At 43.7% G+C, this 23438-nt stretch overlaps 1 protein-coding gene across 3 annotated transcripts in view; it reads right to left on the bottom strand.

Moving 5' to 3' along the window:
• Rab30 (RAB30, member RAS oncogene family) overlaps window positions 1–23438 on the bottom strand; it is a 100888-nt gene that overhangs the window by 11370 nt on the left and 66080 nt on the right. For 2 of the 3 annotated variants that reach the window (XM_036193254.1, XM_036193246.1), the window contains exons 2-3: window positions 8160–8260; window positions 3464–3547 (exon numbers count right to left, since the gene is read on the bottom strand). In XM_036193254.1, coding sequence (XP_036049147.1) covers window positions 3464–3547; window positions 8160–8252 — 177 coding nt within the window. In that variant the 5' untranslated portion in view covers window positions 8253–8260. Of the gene's footprint in view, window positions 1–3463; window positions 3548–8159; window positions 8261–8499; window positions 9855–23438 lie in introns of those variants that run through there. The other variant, XM_036193262.1, reaches the window with a different exon arrangement.

Raw genomic sequence — 23438 nt, 5'->3', positions numbered from 1 at the left:
CTTAAAGAGGAGCCAAAGAACAGTGTCTCCAAACGTTAGTCTCCCATCTGTCAGCGTGCCACCCACATTGCAGTCCTGGATTTCCTTGCCACTCTCAGCTAGAGCACAGGGCTGCCACACTGCTCACCTGTTCTCTTACTGCACTGCTGTTGCCTGCCCCTCTCTTCACTTGGCTAGGCTGTCCTCTTAAGTAGATTAGTTCTTTGAGGACCAAGGTTATCTCTTTGACTTCGTATCTCTGCTTCCTTCCTAACACAGTCTATAGTGGGCACAGCAGAATAGTGGTTAACGAGATGAGCATAGGATTGTGAAATCACAAAGGAGGAATTGATGAGCTAGTCTTAGAAGATTAGTGGGGTTTGAGAGATCTGAGACAAAATGTTATCAGGGCCAGATTATCAGCAAGTTCCAAAAGTCAGTGATGCTTCACCTACCATGCTGCTCTGCACAATGCATCTACTATAACACAAGATGGGCAGACCGATCATCAAAACAATGAACATTTAAACCTATGTCCATGAATCTCCTATCTGTGTAACTTAGGTGTGATTAGAGATAAAACAACCTCTTCTATCAAGTGGTGGTAGTGCGGGCCTTTAGTACCAGCACTCAGGAGGCAGAGGCAGGTGGATCTCTATGAGCTCAAGGCCAGCCTGGTCTACAGAGCAAGTCCCAAGATAGCCAGAGCTACATAGAGAATCCCTGTCTCAAGGGGGAAAAATAACAACTCTTTTAATCAATCTAAGGTTAAAAAGTAAGCTGACCTTACATTTTTATTTATTACTCACTAATTTGTGATATGCTGAAAAAAATTAAAGGATAAGATTGAATATCATCATTTTATAACTTTTTTTCCTTATGCATGTTTTCTTCTTTATTTTTATATCTCATTCTACATGTTGCTTTATAAATAAATCATAGGCAGCTTGAACTGGATTGGCCAACTCCCATTTCTTATGAAATAGTAGCAATCTAAAGAGGTGTTAATGGCAGCAATTGAGCTGGAAATATAAAAATAAGTAAGTCGAAAGCCCTGCTCTTGGGAGCCTGTGGTCCTGTGGTGGAATCTAATGAAAAAAAAAAAAAAAAGATGGAATTTTAGCCATGTAATAAGCACTTAAAAATGAGATCAGGGCTAGCAAAATGGCTCAGTGAGGAAGGGCCAAGTTTGATCCCCATATTCTTTGGCCTTCACATGCATGCTGTGTGCTCATGTACACACACACACACACACACACACACACACACACACACACTCAGAGACACAAATAAAAACATTTTTAAAAATTGAAGCCATTGTTTTCAAAATAGAATAAATGGAATGGCTAAGCTTGGAATTCATGGATGGAAAAGAGCCTGCTCCGTAACCATGGGACGGTTCCTTATCTTCCCTTGCTCTTGGGCCAAGCTTAGTACATGGTAGGCACTAACATTTCAGGCCAAACAAATGACCTCACAAGTATATATGCAAATGGGAACTCATATCTAGGGGAACCACAGGAAAAGGTGGTTATCCTTTCCTGATCCCTTAGGTTGGCAACTACCTCCCATAGAATAAAAGAAAACCACAAAAGGCTCTTCCTGTCAGTATCTCTTCAGCCTGCTCCTACCTCCTTCCTGTCCCCACACCCTTGCTCCTTCTCTTCATTTTAAATAGTTTTTCTGACCTTCTGGTTGGCATTTATGTAGATTTTACACCCAGTATCCCAGCTTTCTGTTCACCATTATACTTGGTATAGATGTCTCTATGGTAAGGACCTATTTCAAAGAGTCAGGACATAAGGAGATAAAGAGGGTTCCTGTCTCTCATCAAGAGCCTCATATCAGCCCTTGTTTGTGATGGTATTTATGAACTGCTGAAAGAATGCCAGGGAGCTTCTCTTACCCTTCCCAAGACACTCATAAGATGCTAAGTAACAATCGATTGGTTGAAGAATGCAAATAACACAAACTAAAGGGGATGCTTTGACACTTAGCTACATCTCTAGTACCACTATATCATGCTGCAGATGACTGGGATCTTTCCATGGAATTTGACTCTGAAGATCTGACCAAGAAGTTTCAATAACTGAATGGTAGTGCTAAACATCAGCATCCTTACCTCCTACCATGTAATTTAGTGTCTCTTCACATTTTTAAAATGGTTTCATGTTTAACTATGAGAGAGAGAGAGAGAGAGAGAGAGAAAGAGAGAGAGAGAGAGAGAGAGAGAATGTGTGTGTACATACGTGTGTGTGTGTGTGTGCACGCGCGTGGGTGTGTGCAGGCACATGTGAAGATGACTATGTATGCCTGTGAGTGTAGGCTAGAAGAAAATATCAGACAGTTGTGAGCAGCCTTACATGGGTGCTGGAAACCAAACTCAGGTCATATACGAGAGCAGTATGCACTCAACCTCTCAGCCTTCTCTCAGCTCTTCACTTCCTATTTCTTTCCATTACCTCCTTTTCTTGCTGCAAGGTGATGAGCCTATTGTTCCTTTGTTCCCCTCTTATCCCACAGGAGACCCCATGGAGTTAGGAGAGTATAGGTTAGCAAGTGAGATTTAGATCCTGCTTGTTTCCCTACCTCTACAGCCATGATTAAGTAAATTAATTAATTAAGTAAGTAAGTAACCACTGAAGCTTGTATAATAAGGACAATATCATCTACTTCCCAGAAATCATACCAAGAGTTAAAGTAACAAAGGTAACATATGTAAAAGCATCTATCAGAGATACTGACTTATAATACATACTCAATGAACATACTACCTCCTGTTTCTGGACATACTATACTTCTTCTAAGTACCAGCCATCTAGAAGCCACCAAGTGGAAGACAGAGTAGAGATCAAAGATCCTTTCTTTGACCTCTAGAGTTCAAAAACAAAGGTATAGTGGGAGAAAGGATAATTTTTAAGTAATTCATGTTTCTGAATTACCTACACTACCTACAATGAAATGTGGGGATCAGGAAGCATTGTCAAATAGAGCTTTTATTTAGAAGGGAAACATTATTGGTCCAACTTTGAAATCCAAAGAGAATTCCTACTTTGTTTTCACTTCTGACATGACAGGGAAATGTGTTTTCCCCACTGTCTTCCTATAAACATAGCATTCTATGTATTCTATGTAAACATGCTTCTGTGTATTTTTTTTCTTTCTTTTGAGACAGGTTCTCACGTAACCTAGGCTGGCCCCCACACTGCTATGTTAAGTTTGACCTTGAATTTGCAATCCTGACTCCTAGGTGGGATGACAGGTATGCTCTACCACACCTAGTTTTATGTGGCGCTGGTAGTTTAATCCAGAGCTTCCTGCACGCTAGCCAAGTGTTCTGCCAGCTCAGCTCCACCCCACTGGTTCATTTCCAGTGTGGGTGTGAATGAAGCGATTTAATCAACGTTATGAAAAAAGGACTGTACTTACTTCCCGAAACTCTTAGAGAACACATCAAAGGTTTACCATAAATTTGGCTTCTTACCTTTACTTTTTCACCATTAATCTCCACTGTCTTAATCATAAAATCAACTCCAATTGTGGCTCCTTGACCTGGGGGGAAAAGACCCTAAAGAAGAAATAATGGCAAGTAACATTTCAGCACATCTTCCAATTAAGTGCATTCTCCCCACCCCCCACCCGCTCCTAATAAGACATTTAGAAATTTGTCTCCGACATCCTTGGACCAAGGTGACTGGCAGAGAGAGTACTCTGCTTAGTGTCATGTCTGGAGGGGAACAGAGAAGGGAAAGGAAAACGAGAGAGATTCTAACAGGAGCAAACGCAGAAAGAATGACCGGGCAGGAGGCTGACTGTAAAGGAGAGAATCTTGAGGGTGCAGGGATAAAACAGAAAACTCACACAGGGGTAAGGCCCGGGCGGAATGAGTCACAAGAATGACATCGGGACTGTCAGGATGGGGAAAGAAAAGGTAAGATTGGTTAAAACAGAGAGGGAGGAAAGTGTGCAGAGCTCTGCTACAGAATGAGAATGAGTGAAAGACATGAAGCTTCTGAGTTCTCCTGGGCCTCAGGACGGTCACGAGCCTGAGGTACAGTGACCACACACACAAGTACATACAGTCCAGACACACACACACACAAGTACACACAGTCCAGACACACACACACACAAGTACACACAGTCCACACACACACACACAAGTACACACAGTCCACACACACACACACAAGTACACACAGTCCACACACACACACACAAGTACACACAGTCCACACACACACACACACAAGTACACACAGTCCAGACACACACACACACAAGTACACACAGTCCAGACACACACACACAAGTATACACAGTCCAGACACACACACACACACAAGTACACACAGTCCAGACAGACACACACACAAGTACACACAGTCCAGACAGACACACACACAAGTACACACAGTCCAGACACACACACACAAGTACACACAGTCCAGACACACACACACACACAAGTACACACAGTCCAGACACACACACACACAAGTACACACAGTCCAGACACACACACACAAGTACACACAGTCCAGACACACACACACACACACACACACACACACACACACACACACAAGTATACACAGTCCAGACACACACACACACACACACACACACACAAGTACACACAGTCCAGACAGACACACACACAGTATACACAGTCCAGACACACACACACAATGACACACAGTCCACATGGACACACACACAGGTACACACAGTGCAAACACACACACATAATGACACATGGTCCACATGGACACACACACACAAGTACACACAGTCCAAACAGACACACACAAGTACACACAGTCCATATGGACACACACACACAAGTACACACAGTCCAGACACACACAAGTACACACAGTCCAGACACACACACACACAAGTACACACAGTCCAGACACACACACACACACACACACACACACACACACACACACAAGTACACACAGTCCACATGGACACACATACACAATGACACACAGTCCACATGGACACACACACACAAGTACACACAGTCCAGACACACACACAAGTACACACAATCCAGACAGACACACACACAAGTACACACAGTCCAGATGGACACACACACAAGTACACACAGTCCAGATGGACACACACACAAGTACACACAGTCCAAACACACACACACAAGTACACACAGTCCAGACAGACACACACACAAGTACACACAATCCAAACAGACACACACATACACAAGTACACACAGTCCACATGGACACACACACAAGTACACACAGTCCACATGGACACACACACACAAGTACACACAGTCCAGACACACACACACACACAAGTACACACAGTCCACATGGACACACACACACAATGACACACAGTCCACATGGAAACACACACAAGTACACACAGTCCAGACACACACACACACACAAGTACACACAGTCCAGACAGACACACACACACAAGTACACACAGTCCAGATGGACACACACACAAGTACACACAGTCCAGATGGACACACACACCAGTACACACAGTCCAAACAGACACACACACAAGTACACACAGTCCAGACAGACACACACACAAGTACACACAGTCCAAACAGACACACACATACACAAGTACACACAGTCCACATGGACACACACACAAGTACACACAGTCCACATGGACACACACACACAATGACACACAGCCTAGATGGACACACACACAATGACACACAGTCCAGATGGACACACACACACAATGATACATAGTCCAGATGGACACACACACACAATTACAAACAGTCCAGATGAATACACACACTATGACACACAGCCTAGATGGACACACACACAATGACACAGTCCAGACAGCAGAGTGGAAGCAGCATCAGAAGAGGGGGCACCTGGCAACCCTAGACAAACCACTCCCCCTCTCTAGACCTCAAAATCATTGAGTCTGAAGTTGCTGTAAGCATGAAATAAGAGAAAATTGCTTGACCTTAAACTGGAAACGTAACAGTTTCGAGAGAATAGGGACATTAGCAAGACCACATGTATAATGCTGTTTACTTCTCACATTTCCTGTAAGCTTGGGGAGAGGGTTGGGGCAGCAAGGACTTCCACCAAGGAAAAAGTCTTTACCTAGTCTCCTCCCTCTTCAGACTGCAGAATTCCAGGAATAAAGCAAAATGGACTTTATTAGCTCTTGCAACTAAGACTGGGACATCTTTAATTAAATTCATTCCCTAACAAGAGAGTTCCTTAATTAAAGTTTGAACTCAGAACACTGAGCTTCAAACCAAAAGCAAAAGCTTCATTGCATGTCTGCAAGTGATATAAATATAAACATTCATAACTTTATTTACAAATATTGAATCGATTTTTCTGTTTGGCTTGGCTCAGACAGAAGGCTGCCAAGATTCAGGTTCATAGCTCCAGCTGTTTGCAGACTAACAAATGCCAAAAAAAAAAAAAAAAAAAAAAGACAAATCTTTCCCAAATCCCTCCCCCCACTTTGTTCCCCAAACTTTCCTATCTTAAAACCAGCTAAATCTAACTCAATTGCTTACTAAATAATAAAAACATACATAATCCTGACTATGAAATATGAACTTTAGGGAAAACTGAAGGGATAGAGAGATAAAAAGTAGACAGAAAAGAAAACATGTTTGTTGGCAGAACTACTGTTCAAAAATAAAAGCACTTCCATTTTTAATGGCAGGGTTTATCTTATTATGATTTTAAGGAGAGTGGTCCCAGAGGTTAGGGAACTATGGAGAGATCATTGGGCCAAAGAGCAGGAGACCAGGGTCCCAGCTTGTCAGCTATATGCCTCAACATCATGAGCATGTCACTGGGTCCCTCTGGATCTGTAAGAGAGGACTGGATTGAATCATCATTTTTAACTGAAAGTGCCCTTTCAGTTAAAAAACACCGTCAAGCAAACGCTAATAAAGCACTAAGAAACAAATCTTTCTATATGGAAAATGTGTGGGTGTGTTCTCCTTACAGAAGCAAGAAAAGTTGCTACGGTTAGGTGGATGTAAAACCAGCTGGAGTTTCCAGTATCTCTCTGTGATCATTTACTGAACTCCAGACACTGGTTGGCTTTTTACTTTTGATTTCGTCAGACCAAGACTTAGAGAACACATGGGCTCCTGTCTGTGGTCATTCAGCAAGGGAAAAACCTTGACATTCCAGCAACTGTGAGCCCTCAAGCTGTTGGGGTTGCCCAATGTGCCACTCTAGTTCTCCACAGACTCATAGACTGCAGTGCAAAGGGGCTTGGAGCTCACCGGCCCATTGCATGCAGTGGGGAGGCCTGGCCAGGGAATGTGGACATCAGGATCAAGACTAGCACTTGGGTTGAAAACCTTGAGCCATACTCTTTCCACAACACCAGGTCATCTTAAGCCTTCAAAGAGCTCACTCATCTCAATGCTCTCAAGGCTCTTGTCACCAAAACAGGTTCTATGCATGATGATCCATAAAAGGACATCACTTGGATTTTTCACTGGGAAACAAAATCACCTTTAGAGTGATTTTTTTCACGAATTTCCATATAAAAACAAATATGTAACCTTGGCCAGTGATTCTCCAGGAGCCAGCCCTGGAGTGGACTTGCACTTAGGTCCTATGAAAAAGAATCAAATCAGAAAGCATATTGGGTTCATTCAGGTTCATCACTGCCTCAGCTCATTCCTACCTAAGAGACCCAAGCAGACTGGTTATAAACAAAAGAGCTCACTTGGTTTGTTGGATGAGAATGGACATAGGCATGAGACATGGGCATAGGACATGAGAAAGCTGAGGTTTAATCTGTATTGGGGCTTTTTAAAAAATGAATTATTTGGACTTGGTTTAATGCCCAGATTAATTTGTTTCCACCTCTAGATGATTATGATCTATTTTATAAGCCAAATCTATTTTTGATACTGTGCCCTGAAAACAAAACCACCTGCCCCTTTTTGTCTGAGGAAGCAAGATGAGGAATGGGAGAAGCCCCTGGCATCCCTCAGGCAATTTAGAAAACCTTTGGCTATAAACTTAAAGGAGCTTTTAAAGGGTGCCTTAAGAACCTGCATCCCAGGCTTTAGTCCTGGGCCCAATCACCCATCCAGCAGATGGTCACCCTTAAGACAGGGCAGACAAACAAACCCAACCCTGGATTCCAGTTTCCCTTACCTGAGTGAATCTTCGAACTAGGCACGTCTTTCCCACTCCAGCGTTGCCAATTAAAACAATTTTGAACAGGAAATCATAATCTTCCATACTCATTTACACGGCTGCAAACAAACACGGGCGACAGTGAGAAGGGCCGGGCAGTCGTCCCCGGGAGCTCAGGCTGCACCAGCCCCTACTCTCCAGAAACAACACCACGTCTTGCTCATTTGAAGAGCAGCTTAAGGCTCTCTCTGGTGACGTTGCCAGCGAAAGAGGAACATAGGTGTGTGGTCACAGATGGACTTCATTCTCCCCAGCTACCTCGTGCTGTACAAAGTAAATGGCATACATGCCCTTTTACCTGGTAACCTTTATGCCTCCAAGCTGTCAGGTCAGAGGTCCTCAAGAGATAAACTGTGTTTTCTTTTTGTGTGGAAAGCCAGCCTAGCCGGGAGGTGCAGACAAGTAGGGAGAGAGCAGAGCCATCCAGAGATTAAGGCAGTGGATAGGCTGGGTATGAAGAAAATGACAGCTGCCAGGAGACCAAATGCAAGGAGGAAATTATAAAAGGTCTTCACTCTCGTGCAAGTCCGAGGTTCTCCGGGATGTTACCAGTGGGGGATCATCCTGCCTTTCCCGACTGTCCCGGTTCTGTCTCCCTCCTACCAAGCACACTGGTGCTAAATAGAACTGGAGTTACATTTAGTAAATGTCTACTTTGTAGATAGAAAAAGTTCATTAAAGGGCATATTGCTTAGCTGTAGGCATTTGCTTCTCCAATTGTGCTAAGAAGAATATTGCCACTGTGTAACTTAGAGGATCATCAAGATTAAAAACAAAGGAGAACAAAAGAAAACAGAAAGCTCCCCCTAGTCTCAGCACCCTCCAAGCCCCATTCTTATGAAGCCAATCATAATCTGAGTGTGTCCTGGGCCTTCCGCTAACACCTGGAGGCATCTGCCCCAAGACCAACACGAGAAAGTGTAAATAACAACTAGGAAGTGAAAAACAAGCTCATGCTCAGGAGGCCCAGGCTGGAGGAACTTTCAAACTCGGCTACATAAAGAGACCGGATCTCAAACAACAAACAAACAAAAATGGTTAAGGAATAATTCTAGCTGACTGCTGAAACTCATTGTGTCTTAGGCAGGACAGGACAAATAGTTCTCTCTGGAAGAAGAAAAAGACAGCGAATCCTGAAGAGACGGGTTCTTAGGAGGTTGAGGGACGCATCAGGCTTACTCCTCCCAGGAGACCTAAATGTCAGTGACATAGGATGGCAGGCGGAGAACCCAACGTGCTGAACCCGTCAATGAGGTGATCTGCTGTGGGTTTCAACAGTCGTTGGGAGATGACCGACAAACACACATGCAGCAATGCTCACGGGGTTCTGCCTCATATCACCGGAACTGCAAAGGAAGAACACTTCCCTGTGCGAGCATCTGAGCCCATAAACAGTGGCTCCACTGCCTGTATGCCTTGCACTATACTTGACCCTTTATGTACATTCCTTCATTTTCAATAGTCCATGGGGCTAATATTGATTAATATTGTGTGTAATTTGAACAAACTGAGGTTGAGAGAAACCAAGGCTAGCTCCAAATTCTAATAGCCAGATTTCAAGTTCAAAATGCACTAGTGATCAAAGACATTCTAACTGTAAAAACCAAAGAGACCAAGGTTCACCTTCTGGCTGTTTTGTTGTTGTTGTTTGTTTTTTTGTTTGTTTGTTTTTGTTTTTGTTTTTTTGGTTTCTCGAAGACAGGGTTTCTCTGTGTAGCTTTGCACCTTTCCTGAAACTCACTCTGTAGCCCAGGCTGGCCTCGAACTCACAGAGATCCGCCTGCCTCTGCCTCCCAAGTGCTGGGATTAAAGGCCACCACCGCCCGGCTGTATTTTCTCAGTTTGTGCCTTTGGACAAATGATTTGTCTTCCCCCTTGACAAAATGGCGCTCATAGCACCTATCTCACTGAATTACGATGGCTGACAAAATCAGAAGTCTTGAGGACAGTACTTGGTGTTGGTACAGCAATCCCCTTAAGATCATTCACAAGTTTCCATCGTCTACTTTCTGTCTCCATTGCTAGAGTCCTATCTCACCACCTCCTTACAACCCTCACAAGGTACACTGCTTTCCCCCAGAGTCCAAAATACCACAGCTCTGCTTTTCTCCTCAAACCTTTGTGTCACCTCCCCCAAGACAGCTAACTTTCACTTCTGCTTCAGATCTCAGCTGAAGCATCACATCCTTTCATGTGTTTTCCTGACCTGGGGGGGGGGGGGGGGGCTGGGCACCTCTGATTTCTACTTTCCTAACGCCTTCTTCCCCTTAGACAACATGAGGCACCATAATTTTACTTCACTATGTCTACCTGTCTACGCGCCTCCACCACTGCTCAGCATCTCAGTGCTTCTTACACAACAGAACTACAACACTCGCTTACTGTGTCTGGCTAAACCGTGGTCCTGTAATCAATACCATCATCACCATCTTCTCCACCCTCTCCACTATCTGACAATAGTAATTACTCAATCTCACAATGGTCCTCTGAGGCACTGTTGAAGTTTTAACTTGTCAGGTAAAGATATGGGGGCACAAGGAAAGTTAAGTGAGGAAAATATCGTGAAGTATCCCTAGATTCCATTTTATATTCAGCTGAAATTTGATAATTAAATTGCCAGTGATTTAAAATATTCCTTAGCTGGACGGTGGTGGCGCACGCCTGTAAACCCAGCACTGGGGAGGCAGAGCCAGGCGGATCTCTGAGTTCAAGGCCAGCCTGGGCTACAGAGCGAGTTCCAGGAAAGGGGCAAAGCTATACAGAGAAACCCTGTCTCAAAGAACCTAAATAAATAAATACATAAATAAATAAATATTCCTTTGTTGGGGGAGGGGATGGGAGGAGAGGAGGGAGGGAAAATCACAGTTGGGATGTAAAATAAGTAAATAAACTAAAAAAAGTAATTCCTTTATCTCCTTCATCTGCTGTTCCTGGCGAGACATGTACTAAAATGAATTTTTAAGACAAATATAGTATTTCTTTGTGAATACTTTTTTCTCTAAAAACATTTAAGAATGTCATTTTTCTTTGATGGTCCATAGTATAGCAGATTTAATGTATTCTTAGTTTTGAAATTTTTAATAAAATCAGTGTGCAAATCATAAAAAAAGAAAGCACTGAGCTCGTACAGTTCATAACTAAAGGAGTTGATAGTCTAAGTCAACCTTGGCTCAGTTGCCCAATAGTGACTTTCGTCCGGTCTGGTGAATAGGAAGAGCTCAAGAATGATGGGATGAGCTGAACAATGCAGGGAGGGCACTTTACACATGACTCTTCCCTTTTTTACCCACCTCTAGTTTCAAATTCAAACCCTTTCTTATTATATCATTAAATAAAGCAGAAATATCAGTGCCCAAATTATACCTTTGATATGAAGGAAAGAAAGAGGCCCAATTACAATCAGCCTGGGATCGCATGATTACCACCTAGACCAAACTACAAAAGTTAAGATACTCTTTCTATAAGAAATTAACTTTAGGGTTGGGGATTTAGGTCAGTGGTAGAGCGCTTGCCTAGCAAGCACAAGCCCTGGTTTCGGTCCTCAGCTTGGGGGGTGGGGGGTGGGAATTAACTTTAATGCTTTGTTGAATGTTTTTGTGAATATATATTTTAATCCAGAGTCTCACACATGCTGATTAAATGCTCTACCACTGAGCTACACTCCAACCATGAACATTTTGTTAAATGAAACTTGGTGGCAAACAAGTTTGGTCTTTGTACAACTGCAGGCTTTGTGTAGTTAAGACAGGACCATGCACTCCAGGTTACATACTAAGGTGACTGTTCCACTTCTAAAACACACTACATCCTTCTGTGGTGGGTATTGTGTTCCCTGAAATATTGTGTGTTCCCCGAAATAAACATATCTGGGGTCAGAGAACAGACAGCCACTAGAACAAAGCCAAAAATGGTGGCTAGAAAATGGGAAGAGCAAGCCATAACAGAAGTTGGGTGGTGGTGGTGCATGCCTTTAATCCCAGCACTTCAAGGCCACTTTAGAAACAGCTAAGCATGGTGACCCACCCACGGCTTTAATCCCAGAAACCCAACCTTTAATCCCAGGGAATGGGGGCAGAAAGAGAAAGGTATGTAAGGCGTGAGGACCAGGAACTAAGTGTAAGGAGTAAAGCATGTAGTTAGTTAAGCATTTGGTTAGTTAAGCATTCAGGCTTTGGAGCAACACAGTTCAGCTGAGATTTGTGTGGAGGAGGACTCAGAAGCTTCCAGCCTGAGGAAACAGGATCACCTGAGGAATTAGCAAGGTGAAATAGCTGTGGCTTGTTCTGTGTCTCTGATCTTCCAGCATTCACCCCAATAACTGGCCTCGGGTTTGAGTTTCATTAATAAGAACTTTTAAGATTCCTGTTATATCCTTCTGTTTGGGCCATAATGTAAACAGCGCAGGTTTTGTCAATCGCTGTGATGAGACAGAATCCCAGGAGGAGGAACCTCAGAAAAATGAACCAAGCTCTAGAGTGACCATAACAATCACACCTTGTCTACAGAGCAAGTGTGTTGCAAGATGTGCTACTGGCCAAGCATATTATAGGAATTGTCCATTCTGCTAATAACAGTAGTAATAGCTGGCACTTGAGGCTTATTGTGTCCTGGACCTTCTCCTACATGTATTTACTCACAGGATCCTCAAAACAACGCTATGATGTAGATACTGTTATCACCTAAGTTACCACTGTGACTCAAAACAGAATACTGCCACCTCCTGTCTTGTGATTGACAATGTCACTGTCTGAAGTTCAAGACTTTGTGCCCTTTGAACACAGTAGTCTAGAAAGCCCTTGCCACTAAAGCATCAACTCCCTACTGATGGGTCTACACACTGATTCCAGGCCATCCGCTGCTGACCGCTATGGCCCCCACCCCCAGCACACTCTCTGTGGGAGCTAGACACCAACACCCCCCCCCCAAACACCACTCCCATAACTCATTTGGCATTCACCCATAGAACTAAGTACCAGGCAGAGGGGGCTGGGAAATCAATAGGAACACTGAAGTGAACTCATGAAATCCCAAATACTATAATTACCACAGTAATTCTAAACAAATGGATGTGTCTCATCCAGGCAATGAAGTTGAGAGTTGTATAAAGTTTCCTAATCCAGAAAATTGAGATGATACTAAATTCCCTATCAAGTTGCACAGTAGTAAGGAAAACATAGGAATGTGTCCCTTTGAACATACAATCATTGAATGTGTTAATTCTTCTGACAAGTGCAGACACTACAGACAAAAGAGAAGAGGAAATTATCTATAATCCTTTTCTTCCGGGTACAACTAGTTTACATCTTGATATACACTTTTCTAATCTTTTCATTTATATAGCCTTATGTCTATGTGATGTTTTATTGTCAAATTGTGGATTTAAAAGGCAATGGTATCACAGCGTTATAGAAAGGTCTTTGTTGCTGTTATTTTTCCATCTGAACTCATGGTCTGCCAATGGAGATGACCACCATGAGAGATGAGAGATGCTCAACACTCGTTCAGTATCATGAGTACTCAAGATCAGAGACAGTGTGTGTTAAAGTGGCCTCCTAGTGACACCACTGAGAAATAGTCAGTGCTGTAACCCAGCCCAGGAGCTTTAAATACATTGATATGAGTTAAAAAGCAACAATAAACAGTCAACATTGTTTAACCCTAGATTTAGCAAACATGACATGACCTGGGAATTTTTTCTTCATATCAGCCTTCTAACATCCCCTGCCCCTGGGGTACCAGGAGACATTAGGATGATCAGCACTGTTTTACAGGATTTGCAATCAGGACTGCCAGGTAAGGTTGCCAGATATGAGAAAATAGAATGCAGCAGAGAGCCAAGATAGAACTTAAATTTCGATTTCAGATATTAAGAAGTATGTTTTATTATTTTCACAAACATGATCTAATGTATACCTCCCAACAAATATTGTATGAGACACATACAAAAACTTCTTGTATGTGGTGACAAGAACGGCGATCAGGACCCTGCACATCCCAAGCTGAGCTACTTATGCATATGAACATAAGAGTGGCTCAAATGTGATATGGGACATACTTACACTAAACATGTTGTTTTTCTGAACCTCAAAAGTGACTCAGTATCCTTATTTTACTACCCAGGAAAGTGTGAATGGGCAGGTCTAGAAACAAGCCTGTAGGTACAACACCCAGAAGCTGAGAAGAGATGGCTAGGGCATGATAAACCAGAGATCTCTGGCAGATCCAAAAGGACCAAATACAGAATGATGAAGGTAACCAGTAGAATTTCAAGATAGCATTACTAGGCTGGAGTTCTTTAGAAGCAGGAGGAGATTCAAACTGGTAACCAGGCTCTGCAGGTAAGGCCCTCTCTCCTCGATAGCTCCTGAGCAGTGAGGCTGTTTCTCCAACCCCAGCCCTCCAGTGTCAGCTGGTGAAGGCTGTGCAGGGCCATCACCCTGCTGCTGTCCTTAAGGACAAAGACAGTGCTTCAACAACTCCCTCTTCTTTACCTGACCTGCTACTGCGTTCCATGACTGTGCATTAAACTGAAAGCTTTTGATCCATCTTTCATTCTAACAAGGTTCTGTCCCAGGGAGCTCATTATTGCTTCATTATGAGGATGCAGTTACTAACCATTACCATAATCAGTGCTGCAATCCCGCTTGCTTTACAGTGGATGCTAATTTCGTATTATTGCAAGTTAATTATTCTCCTCAGCCAAAGATGTCAGACACCTACCTCTGCTGGGCTACTCCTCTTTTCTTTTGGGGGGTGGGCTACTCCTCTTCCATCAGGATATAAATTCCAACATTTTGTTATGTAGCCCTTTACAGGTTATGAAATATTTTAACATGTGATCTAATAGGGACCTCTGTCATCTTCATGGTCTAGACCGCATCATTCATCAGGTTAGGAAACCAGAGGTTAGATAATGGTGTGACTCACTTTGAGTCACACCAGTGAGTCACAAGGTCCTGGAGACTTTGTTTTACCAAAATACAGTATGTTTTCTCAGGTTTCTGGGAATTTAGATCATGATCTTAACACACTGGGTCAGTTTTCTGTATTTTTCCATACAGAATTGTATTTAATCCTTTCAACAGCCCATTAGATAGGTATTATTATTCCCAATATAAAGATAGGAAACCGAAGCTCAAAGAGGTTAATCTGTTAAAGATCATAGAGCTGGGAGATGGCTCAGTGGTTGAGATTACTTTCTGCTCTTCAAGACAACAAAGGCAGATTCTCAGAACCTACCTGCTGGGGTGGCAGGTCAGGAGAGGCTGAACACAGACAACACAGGACACACAATCAACTGCCTATAATTCTAGTTCCAGGGATCCGATGCCCACTTCTGCCCCTTGCAGGCACCTACATATAACTGGCACACCTTCACACACACACACACACACACACACACACACACACACACACACACATGCATAAAATCTTAAAATCATATAGCTAATGAATAAAAGGGCACCTATATTCAACCCAGGACTTAGCTGTGCGTGGTGGTGCATTCTGGTCCCAGCACTCTAAAGACTAGCCAGATGGATGGTTTCAAGTCTGACACCAGGGTGGTCTACATATTATATTTGTAAGAGTAGTTATATGAACAAATTAAAAGTCCATTTGCACAGAAGTGGTTGTGGCAACCAGACATCAATGGACCAAACAGCTTCAGACATCTTTCTGTAAAATTTATTAAATGAAACAAGGTGAGGAAGGAAGAATGGTATATGGAAAGGGGGCGGAGGATACAGTTCTACATCTGTATATGCCATAAAATATTTTTGGACTGTTACAAAATAAACTGGCAACAACAGTTGGCCCTGGAGAGGCTGTGAGAGTTAGCTTTCTCTAGACAAGAACATAACCGCCAACTCTCGAATTATACCCTCTTCTCTTCACAAGGAAAAGCAAGACAGTTTTCCTAATACACTGAGAGATGATCCTTTAAAATATCTGCCTGGAGGCTGGGATTATAGCTCCATTGGTGGAGTGCTTGCCTACATTCAGGAAGGCCTGCGTTCAATCCCTGTCATGACTAATCTTGGTTGTCAACCTGAATGCACAGAATCAACTAAAATACAAGCTGCTAGGCACTCCTGGAAGGATTTTCTTGATCGCACCCTCAATGTGGACAGCACCTTCTGGTGGCAGCTGAGTTAAATGGATAGGAAAGAAGTGTTGCTCTGTGCCTGCTTGCCCTCACTCACTCTTGCTGGCAAGTTCATCTACCCTGCTGGCAAGTTCATCTACCCTGCTGGCTCAGCACCTCTTCACTGTTATTAGAACCTACTTCTTCAGACTCCAACATCACTGAAGATCAACAGCTGTCCAGGAATCCTCTAGGCCTTCAGTGCCACACTGGCACTGCTGATATACGCAGCTAATGGACTACACTAAGCAACCACCAGACTCTCAATCTACCAGTTCAGCCTTAGTTGGACTACCTGGATCACATCCTGTAAGCCAATCTAATAAATCCCCTTTTGATATAGATAGATAGATAGATAGATGATAGATAGATAGATAGATAGATGATAGATAGATAGATAGATAGATAGATAGATATGGCTGGAGAGATGTCTCAGTGGTTAAAAGCACTAGATGTTCTTCCAAAGGACCAGGGTTCAATTCCCAGCACCCACATGGTGTCTCACAACCATCCATAACTTCAGTTCTAGGAGATCCTATACCCTGTTTAACCTTCCAAGGGTCACATGTTTGGTACTGTTCCTTTACAGAACCTTGACTAACATAGTCCCCTAAACTGCATGAAACATGTAATCACAACACTTAAGAGGTAGGAGCAGGAATATCAGAAGTTCAGGATCATCCTCAGCTAGGGTGATAGTCAGCTGCGGATACATAATACACTTTCACCAAAAACAGGGCAGAAGTAACAAGATGGCTCAGCTTGTCACCATGCCTGAGGACCAGAGTTTGATCTCCAGGACCCGCAGGGTAGCAGGAGGAAAAAACTCTACGAGGTGTCCTCTGGAATCACACACACACACACACACACACACACACACACACACACACACGTACACAAACACATACCAGAAATTTTAGAAGGAACCTGAGGAGTGGTTTGGTAAGAATGTTCGTTGTGCAAGCAGGAGGGCCCAAGTTCAAGTTCATACAGCAGCACATGTGTAAAAAGCCAGACCTACCACTCATGCCCGAAACCACGGCACTATGGGGTAGAGTCAGGGGGATCCCTGGGGCTTAAGGCCACCAGACTAGCTTCCAGGACAGTGAGAGAGTCTGTCTAAAAGGAAAAGGTTGGTTGCCCTGTGTCCTTCTCTAACCTCCATGCATGCAAACACGGCCATGAAAATGTATATACCACAAACCTACAACTCTTTCTTTGTCTGCCCTACTCTATCCTTGCATGTGACGGGGCTGTAAGGAGGAAATTAATATATCCCACCTCATTTCTGGAGGTGCCTTCTCCAGCTCATATCCATCACAACTGCCCCTGTAAAACTGCTGAGGTACAGCAGCCCCTAAAAGGTTTAAATGAATCCCCAGGGGTGCCTTGGTCCTGGAGGACATGGGAATGGAGGGGAGGGGCTGGGGAAAGGTGGGGGTGGAGGCGGAAGGGGGGAGGACAGGGGAACCCATGGCTGATGTATAAAATTTAAAACACATAATAAAGAAAAAAAAGAAAGAAAGACTTGAGTGTGTTTAGCTAACATCTCTCAAAAGCAAGCATCTACTATAAGAAGCCAAAGCCAGGACCAAACAAGTTTTTTGGCACTAAGAAGAGCAAAGCACTCACACATTTGTATGGTTTAGGGGTTAATCTGGCTACACTCTGCCATGACATCCTCACAAAGAGGCAGGGGGAGTCAGTCATGTCTCTCCACTTTCTAAAGACAGTACTGGAGAGCAAGGAGCAAATCTCCTCGGGCCAGGCTGCACCTAAATGATGTCACAATGTTCCCCACTCTAAACCAGAGCTGCTGACCAACAAAAAAGCTCTCCGAGTGTAAATCCCTACCAGGCAAGGCAGGGGCACTTAGATTTGAAGTGAGATTGGGAGAGTTCTAATGCAGACCTCAGAATTCAGGCCTGGGGATGTAGCTCAGAAGACAGAGTGCTTACCTAGCACACACCAAAGGAAACCTGGGTTTGATACTCAATAGCACAGAAAACAGATGTGGTGCTCACATCTGTAATCCCGTGACTTAAGAGATGAAGAAAGGAGAATCCAAAGTTCAAAAGCAATGTCTTATACATAGCAAGTGTGAGGCCAGCATAAATTACATGGAGATTCTGCCTTTAAAAAAAAAAGGGGGGGGGGCTGGAGAGATGGCTTAGTGGTTAAGAGCACTGACTGTTCTTCCAGAGGTCCTGAGCTCAATTCCCAGCAACCACATGACGGCTCACAACCATCCGTAATGAGATCTGGTGCCCTCTTCTGGTCTGCAGGTAGACATACAGGCAGAACACTGCATACACAATAAATAAATAAATCTTAAAAAAAATAATTTCAAAAAAATATAATAAAGCCTAATAAAAATGAAAATAAAGCAGGCCTAAGGTCTCCACAACATATTTGCAAAAATAAAAACAAAATATCTTCTTCACATGCTGTATTTTATACTCTTATTTCTTAGAAATAGGAAGTTGATTTGAAAGATAAAAATTAGTCCACAAAATTGCATTTGACCAGCTGGGCAGTGGTGGCACACACCTCTAATCCCAGCACTTGGGAGGCAGAGGTGGGCGGATCTCTGTGTGTTCAAGACCAGCCTGGTCTACAGAGCAAGTTCCAGGACAGGCTCCAAAGCTACACAGTGAAACCCTGTCTGGGGAGGAGGGGGGGGAGGATTGCATTTGACCCGCATTGAAGCAAGCAAACCTTGCAAACCTCTGACTTGTCTCTCAGTTCTTCTTCACCTGCACCGTGACAGGCTGGAGGGGCACTACACTGATTTTCCACCAACAGGCTGGAAGTGGGGGTGGGGAGCGCCGCTTAGAAAAAGTCCTTGGGCCCCCAAGTGGTTAACTCAAGAACTCATTTGTTTCCTGCCATCTGGGGGCAGGTGCTTGATGAGACTTTCATGCACCTGCAAATCCTGGCATTTTGCTTCCTGGGGATGAGAGAAAAACAGCCCTCCTGCTCATTAATCCTCTCTAAGGCGGGAGCTTCTGTCTGCAAAACATGTTTGCTGAACAGATCTAAAAAAGGTCCTTCCAGGCCCAACTTGCTGTTTCCTGCATTTGTACATGCAGGCTCCCTCTGTCCTCCATTCTCCAAAGCAACACTGTCACCAAAGTCTGGGGTCCGCCCCACAGTCCTCTGGGTTGTGTTCTCCACAGCAAGGCCTGTGTCTAATCTTTTCTCTGCAGAAGCCTTTCTGTGCCTGATGGAAAGGAAGGTCGTCCTTATCTCCCTTTTCAGTCTCCTACCACACCCTACCCATCCCCCACTGCCACACCCTGTCTCACTCCCACCTCTATGCCCCCACCCACACCCACCCCTGCACAGGTAATCAAACAGTGCAGCTAGTCAGTCAGCCTTAGGTCTGAGCTATTACCCAGAATGGGCCCAAGCACTTCCCCAGTGTTCCTCCATCCCAGAGGCCAGAGACCCACCAAAGACAGACTTGTCTCCTCCCTGCATGTCAGGCTGGACCCTGTTCTCCGCTATGTCGATTCCCTCTTCACTGGATGCTGGAGCAGCATTTAAAAAGAAGTGCCTCCATGCTCTGGGAGACAAATGGATGAGGATACAACACAGGGGTCCTAAGTCTGTCTCCCAAGAACAACTGTTTGCCTAGCGTCTAAATGCTTTATACACTGGCCCGTTCCATTTGTCCTCTGGGGAAGGAATTCTTGAACACCATCGCTATCAATAGATTTAATAGCTGGGGTGGATAAAGAAAATACAATGCACACACAGTGCATGAGTCTTAGCTCGCCATAAAGAAGAATAAAAAGTATGACATTTGAAGGAAAATGAAGAAAACTGGAGGTGATCATGTTAAGCAAAATAAGCCAGACTCAGACAAATATTGCATGCTTCCTCTCACACGCAGAATCTGCATGACATGGGTATACACACATGTACACACATGCAACATCAAAGTATGAGGGGGACTGTTTGGGATGCAGAAGACACTTGTGGGAGGGAGCAGGAGAAGACGACAGAAATGAATACGGTCAAATAAACGAAGCATTCCATAAAAGGTCGTCGGGAAAACCCCTCACTTCATACAACATACATATGCTAACATTTTTTCTATTATTGTGTGTAAGACAGAGAGAGAAAGTGGGAGAGAGGACACACAGGTGGGCATTAGCTATAGGATGTGTGCAGGGCAGAGGGCAACTTTGGGGAGTCTGTGGTGGGACCAGGAACTAGAAGAAAAAGCATGTAGTTAGTTAAGCATTTGGTTGGTTAAGCGTTCAGGCTTTGGAGCAACACAGTTCAGCTGAGATTCATGTGGATGAGGACACAGAAGCTTCCAGTCTGAGGAAAGACGATCAGCTGAGGAACTAGCAAGGTGAGGTAGCTGTGGCTTGTTCTGTGTCTCTGATCTTCCAGCAATCACCCCAATAACTGGCCTCAGGTTTGATTTTATTAATAAGACTCTTTAAGATTCATGCTATAGGAGTCAGTTCTTGCCTTCCACCATTTTGAGGCAGGGCTCCCCTCTTGTTTCTGCATACTTCTTGTGCTACATGCCCCAAGCTGTCTAGCTTGAGAGCTTGAGGTTATTTCCCATCTCTTTTTTTTTAAGCTGAGGCTCGAACCCAGGGCCTTGCGCTTGCTAGGAAAGCGCTCTACCACTGAGCTAAATCCCCAACCCTGTAATTTCCCATCTCCACCTCCCAGCTTTCTACAGGAGTACTGGGATTATACATGTAAATCGCATCTGGCTTTTTACATAGGTCCAGGGACCAAGGTCAGGTTGTCAGGCTTCCCACCATACTGCTTCCACCCATGGAGCCATCTCCCTGGTACCACAGGAAAAAAATTAAGTTTCTACATCTGTAGAACACTTCTAGATGACTAAGTGCTTTCTTGTGCACTAATTTATGTGTATCCTGGCAAATTCCTATAGAACAGATAGGGTACAAATTCTCTCGTTATACAAATTCTCTCGTAATACACACACACACACACACACACACACACACACACACACACACACACACCTTGCCCTAAGCCATATGTCACCTGCAGGTTTTCTGTCAGAAATGTATCTTGAACACCCCCTCTCCTCCACCCTTGTCCTGCCTACACCATTGTGGCTCAGGCCTTCAACAGCTCACATGAAGCAGTCTACAATAGACTTCTAGCCAGGCTCCCGATGACCTATCTACCAAGTATTTTTGCTCAAAGAGCCTACTAATTCTCAGCCTTGTAGATGGGTTGAGTTCAAATTCCTTAGGTGAATATAAAAAGACTCTGACCCACATGTACATCTCTCCAATTGCCACAGAACTCAAACTACCATCACACAGGTTTGTCTCAAGTACCTGCTGCCTTTGGGCATTCATCCTTGCCTTTCCCTCCTTAGCCCAGCCTTCCTCTTGATGAAGAACTCCATCTTCCCAGATGAAGCGTCCAAGTCCTGCACACAATGTCTCTTTCTCCGTATCTCCCCAGCCCTTGTAAAGACAAAGCCCTCTCATCTAGCACATTATAAATATTATCCATTTTTCTTAAACTCAAGCCAGAATTCAGTGATCATTACTAAAGAAATGAGAAAAATAAGCTAAAGTCAGAAGTATCTTTCCAGGAGTTCTAGACTTCAAGACATCTAGTTAATTAAGAAGCCCAGCAAAGAGCTGCAAGACACAGAGGTCTGTGTGACAGGTGGTGATGGGTAAAAATCTCCAAGAGATGAAATCTGAGGAAAATCCTGAGGTTAAAAAAAAAAAAGTTTTGTTTTCTGGGAATCTTACCCCAGGAACAAGATGTCTAGGAACCAAAAGCAGAAGTCCAAACCTCTTTTAAGATAATAGATAAATAATTAGCACTGGCATTTAACCTAGAGAAGTCAAGGATGACATCCAAACATCAACAAATGAGGAACAAGAGTACAGTTCCCCCCAGAACATGGTTTCAATATTCATCAAATGCCTTAACAAGGTCCATCCTCTGACCCTGCAATTCCACTTCTAGGAATGTTCCCAGGGTATGCACAAGGATGACAAGTCCATTCCAGCATCACTTGGACGAGGCTCTCAAGATGGAGGGGAGAGTAAACTTATATTGTGCCGTACATAAGTAGATACACTTTCAGAGAGCAGAACGATGTAACATGGGTGATGCTTCTTATTGACAGGACCTAGAAGCAAAGCCTCTGGGCATGTCTGAGGGAGTATCCAGATTACTTAATTGAGGTGGAAGACCCACCTTGACTACTTAACCAAATCCTGACTGCAGAGGCTATGGGACTGTTGTCTCAGGCTCCTGCTGCCATGACTTCCCCACTGTGATGGACTGGACCCTCAAACTGTGAGTCAAAATAAGGCCTCTGTTATCTTCAAGTTACTGCTATCCGGTATTACCTCACAACAACAAGACAAGTAACTACTACATCATGAAATAGATCCTTGGGGGAAAAGCACATTTTTAAAATCTTTACCTCAGGCTGGTGGTATTGGGTAGCTAAGGAGGCATTATCAGGCTTGGAGGCCATTGAAAGTAGACTTCCCCTTCACTGTGGGCTTTGGACCCCACCTCCTACTTCCCAGACAACTCTAAAAAGGGAACTATCACAACTTCCCCCAGTTTAAGATTTAAATTATGATATCAATGGATAAAGGTTTTGGGGCTTTGGTGAAGTCCACTGAGGGGAAGTCCTAGTCAAAAGAACAGAAGGGTGAGCTCTGCCTCTGGCTCTTGATAGAAAAATGGCATTGTGATCTGCTCCAGAGATGAGAACATTACATGCTATTGTCTCCTCCCTTAAGAGTTAATCCAGTAAAAAAAAATAAAATAAATAAATAAAAAGAGTTAATCCAGCTATGTTTGTCAATCACCTGCTCAGGAAAGTATTCTTTAGGAAAGCTGATTTATCTGAAGACAAGCTAAGGAGATGGGAGGAATAATTATTCTCTTAGAGATTATTCATTTAGCCTTCCCAGAGCACCCTCCCTCTCAGCAGCCACTTACAGCCTGCCTGCTTTCTGAGTTCTAACTCAAAAGGTGTAACTTCTTGTTCTTAGTTTTCTTTTGGATACTGGCCAAAGCCTTATTGTGTTTTCCCTGACACT

The sequence above is a fragment of the Onychomys torridus genome, chromosome 1 (assembly GCF_903995425.1).
Source record: "Onychomys torridus chromosome 1, mOncTor1.1, whole genome shotgun sequence".
NCBI classification, from domain to species: domain Eukaryota; kingdom Metazoa; phylum Chordata; class Mammalia; order Rodentia; family Cricetidae; genus Onychomys; species Onychomys torridus.
This window is presented reverse-complemented; position numbering and strand designations above follow the sequence as displayed.